The 9,527-nt window shown below is 42.0% G+C and overlaps 1 protein-coding gene across 9 annotated transcripts in view; it reads right to left on the bottom strand.

The window, feature by feature from the left end:
• Window positions 1-9,527, bottom strand: part of esrrga (estrogen-related receptor gamma a) — a 159,703-nt gene that overhangs the window by 51,422 nt on the left and 98,754 nt on the right. For 6 of the 9 annotated variants that reach the window (XM_020589918.1, XM_020589923.1, XM_020589920.1 and 3 more), the window contains one exon: window positions 7,922-8,050. In XM_020589918.1, coding sequence (XP_020445574.1) covers window positions 7,922-8,050 — 129 coding nt within the window. Of the gene's footprint in view, window positions 1-7,921; window positions 8,051-8,256; window positions 8,441-9,527 lie in introns of those variants that run through there. The other 3 variants (XM_020589921.1, XM_020589919.1, XM_020589925.1) reach the window with 2 other exon arrangements.

The following is a 9,527-nucleotide window of genomic DNA, read 5'->3' on the forward strand; positions in this document are numbered from 1 at the left end:
ACGGAGAGAGTCAGTGTGGGAAGCCTGTCATGGAGCTACCGGGGCAGGACATTTTGGGGTCTCGAAAACCCTGCATTGACTCCGGCAGGGATTTTACTGGGGCCGGCTCCGGAGAGATGTCGAGGACTTTTGCCGCCGCTGTGACCCCTGCACCGCACACAAAGGTCCCCTAGAGCAGTCTCGGTGTTAGCAGGTTGTTTCTTTTTCTTATTGTTGTTGGGCTGTTGTTTTGGCCAACAGTAACCGGTTGTGTGGAGTTAATAAAAAAGCAACTATTCGTCGGCACTCAAGGTACAACACAGGTATGTCCTTGTCTTCCTTGTGTCCTGCGGGACGCTACTATATAATGCAATATTGTTGACGATAAAAAACAAGACGAAATGTTATAATGTTATTTCATCTCGTTTAGTCATGTTATTATTATTATTTTGCAGTATTTCTGTTTCCTGTGTCTCGCTTCAGGGGCTGCATCAGACGCGTCGCACTGCGCAGATGCAGGCGACATCACTTCCTTAACCCCCACTCGCGGCATTATTGAGAAGACGACAACAAACAAAGTTAAGTCTGACACAGAGAAAGGGATACTCTTGAGTCTATAAGGTAACAATAATATAATAAGATAACCTTGTTTGAAATGGGTTTGACTAAAAGAAACGTTTGGTTTCATCTATACTACTAGGTACTTATACTCTATAGACTGGGTTAAATAGAATTGCATTACTAAAAAGAGACTAAAATACAATTTTCATTGACTAAAACTAGACTAAAATGTCATCAGTTTTCGTCGACTAAAACTAGACTAGACTAAAAAGAGTATGAATTGACTAAAACTAATAAAAACTAAAATGACAGCTTCACACAAAGACTAGACTAAAACTAAAATGAAAACAGGCCGCCAAAAACAACTATACAGGTCACTGTACGCCACGACAACCAGACACAAGGATGGTTTCTTCCTTCAGCTCAGGCTGAATTACCACAGTCAGTAAAATGAGATCTAAAGGATTTAAACAACTTTTTAGCCACACAAAAGAACATATACAGGTAAATACACGAATAATGGCGCCCCCATCCCAACATTTAACACGGTGTGACATGCCTTCACATTCTCTGTGAAAAAAGAAAAATCAAGAGAGCGTGAGTGGTGGAGGGGGAGGTTATGAGGAAAGTGTGTGCAGTGTCATGCAGTGATGTTTGTTTAGACCAGAACAGATCAGAACAGCACTGCCCGAGGCAGTGGGCAGGTGGCTGTCGCTGCCCTGTGAATTTGCATGTGTGTGTTTGTGAATGTGATCATGTGTGTGAGACCGTGTGAGGTCCCTGAAAAGTGTTGCCTTTTCCCAATAAATTGCTTTTTTCTTTTAAATATTAATTAAATACTTAATATATTTATCCAACTACTGTACACACAACATTTCTGAGTTGTGTATGTCAATAATCTGTTTATTTTTCTTGCTCGAGTATTTTTATTTAAATCTTCACTCATTATTTCCAAATTTACTCGAAGGCAAAGCACCACATTCACATTTATTATAAATGTGGCACATGAGAGATTTTTTGTGGAATTAGTTTGAGAGTCTGATTAAAGCACTGCAGATAAATACAGCTGAAAACAATATGTAAAACATTCTGTTAAATAAATGACTATGCCCAGACAGTTTAATTAGAGCAGTTAGATACTAATACACACAATCACAATTCATCCCACTTATTCACATCCCTTCTATGCCACTTCAATGTGCCTGGATGTGTTGTTTTTCCAGCCGCCTTCCTCCTCCTTGCCTCTCATCTGTTCTCAAGACAAACATAAAGTAAGCGTATGTGAAAGAGAGCGCATCACTTAGGCGCATCTCTCCTCACAGCATTTCCATTATCGCTCCTTTCTAGCTGGGACGCAACCAGATGCCACTCGCACACAAACGCTCACACACACTCACTTAGGACAGACGCTACTGGGCCAGATTTAGCTACAAGTATCCCTTGGGGGAACACCAGACGCCACCAGTTGTCTGGCTCTCCCCTCCTCTATTTCCCTAACCTCTCCATCGCCTGCTCTCTTCTCCTCTAGTCATCCTCTGCATTCCTCTTGTATTCTCCTCCTTTACTATTCATTTACCAACTGTCCCTCAAATCACTTGTTCCTCGTAATTTCATCTTCTTTTTTTATTACCTTTTTAATCACTTGTGTTTAAAGAAATGTGCTCAAAACATTGTATGGTAGTGGTGTGTATGACTGTGTGTGTGGAGATAGGATAGCAGCAGTCAGGATCATAGAGTTATGACACACACCACCAGATGTATACACACACACACACACACAGACTGGGGCCTTCCACCCAATCTCACTCATTAGAGTCATAGAGGCGGTGGAGAGCACGGCCCAGGTTGGCACAGGCAGTTGGTGTGTGTGCATGTGTGGGGCAGTGTGCCAAGGTTTATATTTGCAGTCCTTGGACCTTTCTCTCTAGTAGACGACCATCTGAAACCAGCTGGCTGTTTACGGCATTATAGAGATAGAGGCTTTGGTTTGGATTCAACACATTCTGTCTATTTAACCACGATTCATCAGACGTGCCATCATCAAAGCTGCTATGTTGTAAGGGAGCAAACCTGTCAGTACAGCCATATGTACAGTATACATGCACAGTGCATAGTGCTGGCTCTGGGGCTGTGTGCCTCGGCCAAAGCCTTTCATGTTCTGGTGTTTGATCTGTATTTTATATTCTGTTCATGACAATTGTGGGCATTACTGTTGATGTTGAATGTATTAATTCTGTCTTTCCTTGCCAACTGTGTGACCAGAAATCACTGTGACAGCTACAGTGTTATTACCTTTGCTTGTTTGCAGATTTAAATGTACTAAATAAACACAATCAAGTTAAAATTCATTTCCTGGTGCATTTGTCAAAACACATTTTCAAACTTTGCCTGTTTCATTATTTTTCATCAATTCTTTTACCTGCAATTACACCGATTCTCTCACTCCCTTCTCCCCTCTCTCTATGCAGATTTAAGCTCCGCCCCGTAACCTTTCGGTCTTCAGCTGACGCATCATTATGACCTCATTAAAAATGGACAGACAGCCATTGCCAGAGGGGAAGTTCTCATAATACAGTCAGGCCTTTTAATTGCCTTGCTCCAGAAATTAGCTGCTACATATTGGTGGGTGGGTGCCTCATATTCACTCGTTCCTTCAGTTTACCCTCCACTCGTTCACTCCTCTCCTCCTCACAGTAGGGGGTGAGAAAACATAATATCCCACCTGGACAAGGTGCATGTGTGTGTATGTGCATGATCAGGTGTGTGTTTCAGAGAAACAGCTCAACTCTGAGTTGGTTTATTGACCCTCTGGCCTCTTGTTCTCCCCTCTCTTTCTGTCTCTCTCACACACACACACACACACACACACACACACACACACACACACACACACACACACTTCTTGCTGCCTCACTTGCTCTTCATCTCACCCTCTCTGTCTCCCAGGGCAACAAAGTTAATATGAGGCAGATCTTGCCCTTAGGGGTAAACTACGGCATCCACGCACAGCCCCTACTCCATGTCCTCCACCCCACTCTCTCTGCACTTTTATCACTTTATCTTCACCTTTCTCCCGTGAGCTAGCCCCTGACAACCACAGTTAGCCCTGATGCTAACTGATCTAGCCACTTACCGTTATCATCTATGCAGCTGGTGCAATGATGCTTACACCCAGAAAGTCGACATCCAACACAGTAAGTGTTTGCGTGCAAAGAATTATTAGTCCAGTGTGATAAAATGCGGAACCAGGAATGTCATCTGTTGTACTGGATGTTAGGCTTTACAAAACCATGTGTTATTAGTCCACTGTAAAATGTTGTTCAATGTAAAGACTTTTTTTTTTAAATATCTCTTTTAAGAAGCTCATTAACTCAGTTTCTTTGCTAACAAGACAAAGTTTTGAAGATTTTACATGACTATGTGAAGTTACTAAATGGTAAATTAATTTACTAACTAGATCTTCTTCTAGTCCTCCTCAGGGACAATGGTGACATACTGTAGGTTTGAGTTGTATGCTTGAGGAGATATTTGATATATTCATAGCATGCACTAGTTCTTTTAAAAAGTCAGTAAATAAAATATTGTATACAAATACCTTCAGTGGAATGAAGCAAAGGTGAAGAAATATGTTTAGTCTTTTGTATAGCTGTGCAATAAAAAAAATCCCAAAGAGTGAAAATGTGAAAATATAAGAAAATGGATGTACCAATTTTCCAAATGACCCTTATTCATATGTAGAGCGGGACCCCCTGTATTAAATCCACACCCAGCACAACAAATGGGGTGGCTGTGGTCTGTCATGTTGATGTATATATACGTAGCCCTAGGTGTGTGTGTGTGTGTGTGTACATGATGTATGTGTGTGGAGCAGGGAAGCAGCAGCAACAAAAGGCAGCTTTTTGTTTGCCTGCTGAGGATGGAAACATGCAAACACAAAACTCTAAACTACATCACTTCACTTTACACCCACATACACACACACAGTGCATTCCTTTACATTAAAATGAATAGTTTGATTTTTGGTTATTAAGACCCAATGTGCAACTTCTGCTCTCTCTTTGGGTGGTAAAACCACCTCCCTAACATTTATAATACATCTCTAAAACCTACAGCATATCAACCTCTCCGGGTCTACTTTTCATTCCCTTTCCAAGTTTCTCTGTCACTCACTGCAACACATATAAACACGACATCAACAATAAACAACAATCCCCTGCAAATGGCAGCTTTGGAGTTTAGAGGGGGTGATTTGGTTTCTGTTTCGAGTAGGAGGATTCAGTCTGAGCTGTGCAAACTGTGAGACTGCTGGAGCTGCCAATAATACATGTGCTTACACGTGTGTGTTTGTGTCCACACACTTATATGCTAGACAAAACAGGAGATGAGACACAGGTTTTGCCTACGTCAGATCAACTGGGAGAACAAATGCTACGACAGCAGCTTGTTAGGAGTGTGTGGGTGTGCTTGTGTAGGTGTTTGTGTGTGTGCAAGAGCACACATTTTGCAGTAAAGTGAAATTTGTGTTGCTGTGTTGCTGGAGGCAGTGATGTGGCTCCAAGCAGTGTGCAAGAACCAGGGGGTCTCCGAGGTCTTAGACCCCTGACTGACAGCTTGAACCCCCTGAAAATCTTAAAATAAAACTGCAGGGGGATCTCTGAGAGGTGCCTAGTTATTTTCTATTCATCTACACAATTAGACTTATTTGCATATAACTTTATAAATGATTAATTGTTAACAACACAAAAATGTAATGTAATCACTGCATTTAATAATCATGCACCAAGCAAATGAGGTCCACAGGAGTGTGTATCGCGTTAACAGTGCATCACTCGTTTTTTATCTACACCTACAGCTGCTTTTGTCAAGCCATCATAAAATGCTAAATAAACACAATGCACTGTAGATCTCCATGGTACAACACAGGTATGTCCTTGTGAAGCTTGACTGAGGAAACTAACTGAACCATGAGTGTTTGGAGACAGGGACAAGCTCCAGTGAATCTACAAATTTGTCATGGTGTAAATTTATGCCCTTATCTAAATCAAATATTAGTTTTATTTGTAACATAAGCTTGTTGTGTTACCAACATTGCAAGGGATTTGTTATTTGCTAAACCCATTTTAAGCTGTTAGGGTGTCACGGTGCCGACAGGATGGAGAGTACAGCGAGTGAAGAGGAGTATGGATGGATTAAAGATGTGAAAAGCGACAGAAACAGTACAATAATAGTGAGTGGGAGAACTGAAGGGAGAGAAGACAGGAATGGATGGAGGGAGGGCTGGCAGGCATTGGTAGAAGCACGCTCCCTGACCACTGTAAGGGAGGGGGCGGTGGCCAGGTCTCCCATCAATTACAACCTTGACCCTCCTCTCTACTCTTTACTCTCTCGCACACTTTCGGCTTCACTCCACCCTCCCCCCTGCCTCTCATCCTCCCCTGGTCACTCTCCTCTGCTCCTACAAATCAATCTCTTCTCCTTCCCTTCCTCCCCCTTGTTTTCTCCCACCTGCCCCCACCAACTTTGCCTCTCTCACTCTCTGTTTCCCCTTCATCCCTCACCACTCCTCTCCCTCCTTCATCGTTGGAAGTGCAATGGGAGTAGAAAGGTCAGAGGTGGGCAGACAAGAGGGGGAGTAAGAGGCAGATGCAACAAGGGAGTGGGAAAATGAGAGAGTGTATTTAATCAAAGTGGTGTGGGGGCAGATAATATCTTGTTGTTTTTTTTTACCATTCTTCACCACTCCACGGCATCTGATCCAGATGTATTGGTGCAGGTGGTGTTTGGGTGTGTCCATGTTCATTTCGGTAATTTGATGAGCAAAAGGTTCAAGTGCCCGTGCAAGTAGCAAAAGGGCTGAACTTGATCTCCTCGTTAAAACAGGGGCGTGTTTTGGGTGTAACATGCAATTATTCAATCAGTGTGTGACCTCACATCCCCTTTAAGAAACATGTGAGTTTCAGTGCAGATTACTAGCATACAGGTAGACTGGCCAAGCTGGATGTCGGTAAGATTTTGCACTGAGGAAACAGATCTGCTCATGTGCGAGGTGAAGGTGTGTGAGCAAATCATTTAAGGAATGCCCTCAATCCTCCCCAACCCTCCACAGCTGCCTGAGGTGAACCAGGTGTAATATTTATTAGAAATACATATATTGCTGTGCACAACATCCAATGAACACAATGTCATCTTTTAATTTTTTAAGTTTTGCATGTCCTGCGCAGCACGTCCCAGGGTATAACAAGCACAGTGCATGAGCATTGTGCACGCACCTAGACAGGTACGCATCACAATACGGTTAAAGAGCCCATTAACTAGCAGTGATCATTTGACTGTTGGCCACAGACTTGGTCACTTTGTGTGCCCTCATATTACCAACGCACCCAAAATTGACCTGGACACATCCCATTTTCATCTGGACACACCTGCTGGCATGAAGTTAACAGGTTGTTGCTTGATAAAAAGGCAACGTGATGTGATGTCATGAAAATGGTAATTGTGCAGGTAGGAAATTATCAAGCACAGATGCACTACTCTTGCCTCACACCACGCATTTGATGCAATACAGGGCCCTTAGTGTCAGTGTCACACTTATCTAGTAATTTCTATCTTTATCTCATTTAGTTATAAATTAAACCAAGGATATACTCACAGTCAGGAAGTGTCTTTGTATATGTAAGTGGACTCAAAAACAATTTAATGCAACTTGTGTGTGTGTTGAAGTGAAAGGTGAACATCCACAGGGAAAGGAGAAGAATGTAGATCAGTGCTATGTGCTAGCGAGATAAAAAATAAAGAGTCAGAAAAAATAGAAGCTAAGCTGTAAATGTTTAAAAAGAGAGACTGAAAGGGGTAGGAGAAGTGAAAAGACAACAAATGCAATTAAAAATATAATTTTGCATATAGAAGTACACATGTAGAACTGTATATAGGAGCATTAACAATTTCTTGTAAGTGGCACATGTAGCATTGTTCTATGTTGATATCCATGTTTGAAGTTGGCCCATATCTGTGGCATTGTTATGAAACTGACCATATTTCCCATAAACCCCTTTGCCTGCCCCAAAAAGGATAGCATCCCTGTGTGTACATTTATTAACAGTTTGGCTAGGATTAACAGGTTTGACACGGTTTTAACGTTTATCACAACATGTGCCATGAAGAGAACCTGCAGCCATTTTGAACATGTTGTTCCCTAATACTTTATTTCTGTGCACTGTAAATCAGTCTAGCAGATCACTTGCAAAATTAGAAATTGCCGTACCTAGGTCGGCAGAAGTGCTAATCACATTAGTGCTGGGTTCTATCAAGTGAATAAAAAACATTTTATCGGCTTTAAAATGCTACATGTAGCACAGTTAACAGAGAAACATAAGTAAGAGACCTTTTCCCTTACCCTCCCTCAGCATGCCCACAGTCAGACACTTCATGAAGCGGCAGGCCTGGCACGACTTGCGTCTCCTCTTGGTGATCTCGCACTCGTTGGTGGCTGGACAGCTGTACTCAATGTTGCCTGTGGCATGTAGACATGTTGGAAGAAGACAGAAAGAGAGGTTTCATTTCAGATAAAAACATCAGCCGGCAATTGGTCAGTCAACCTGTGAGACAGCTACACATTGTTTCACATAAAGACATAAAGAGAAAACTTATAGCTGGAGATATACACAGACACACTTTGCTGTTTTTCAACCATGTTTTTATTGAATGCCTAAATCGTACCTATTTCTTCTTGTTCTCTTCACTCCTCACTTTCTGCTCATTTTGCCCACTCAGTAATTTTGTTTCCACTCATTTCAAAGCAAAGAACAGTTATGGATTTGTTAGGACTCTTTGGACAACTGCAGAGTCAAGGTTTTACTTATCTATAGTAGGAGCTGTGTTGAGGTGTGAACCAAAAACCTTCTTTCTCTTGCTCCAGTGCCACCTAACAGCTACAGTGCCCCAGAAACCAATGTATCTCCCACTGAAACAGAGTAAACAGTGATTACTATTGACTGCTGCTGTGGAGAGGATGTTTCCTCATTACTGGGCTGATTAAGGGGGCTAGTTAGCTTGGGAAAAGGGTAAATGCACAAACACTTCTTAATGGGCAACAAGACTCTCATTAATGGGCCTTGATAGTTAAAGTAAAGGCTAAACATGTAAATGCTGGGGCAACCTTTACATTCTAATTGCCACCACTAATGAGACTAGTTAGGTTACACCAAACCTTAACATGTCAATGACAGAGGAGGAGCAGATTTATTCAACAATTAAGGCCGTCATCAGCACTAAGGCTAAATGTGCTACTGACAAAATGAGGAAAAAAAGGGGCGCTCTGTATGTGTGTCTTTATTTCTGCCTTCATGGTATGTGTCTTATTGTGCACTGGGGTGGGCTTAGACCAGACAGGTTCTATGCATAATGTGTAAGTCTGTATGTGTGTGTTGATGTAAGTGAGAGGGATATATGAGAGTCTCAAATCCCCAGCAATCTCCTTTGAGATGTGTGTGTCCACCTGCTGCATGACAATTGACCACTATTGTTCAGACTGTGTAAAATGAATGTTAGTGTGTTTTGCCCCCCCGTGCTATATATCTGACTTTTGACTTTTGCTTCTTCTGAATGTACATCTCCAACTCAGCTTGCCCCTCCTGTTTGCTTTTCTTTCTTGGTAGTTTGACTTTTTTTTACAAGATAGTTTCAACTGGGAGAGGTGACAAAGCGACAAGGTTTCTGGGTCAGATTTGAATGAAGCACACTGCAGCTACATGACATGCTCTCAGCCAAATGACTCCAAAGCCACCCTTTATCAAATATGTATATGAAAATATACAAACATACATATATCTGGCTGTGTATTTAAAATTGTTGAACTACTGAGGATATACTTTTAAGGACTGTAAACAGAGTCCTCACTTAGATCCCCTACCATTTTCACTGCACTTCCGTGCTCCCTTGCACCGCATCACTATCACCATTCCCATCTTCCTGTCTGGCTCTCCTCCACC

This window comes from Monopterus albus, unplaced genomic scaffold (genome assembly GCF_001952655.1).
Source record: "Monopterus albus unplaced genomic scaffold, M_albus_1.0 scaffold10.1, whole genome shotgun sequence".
Taxonomy (NCBI): Eukaryota; Metazoa; Chordata; class Actinopteri; order Synbranchiformes; family Synbranchidae; genus Monopterus; species Monopterus albus.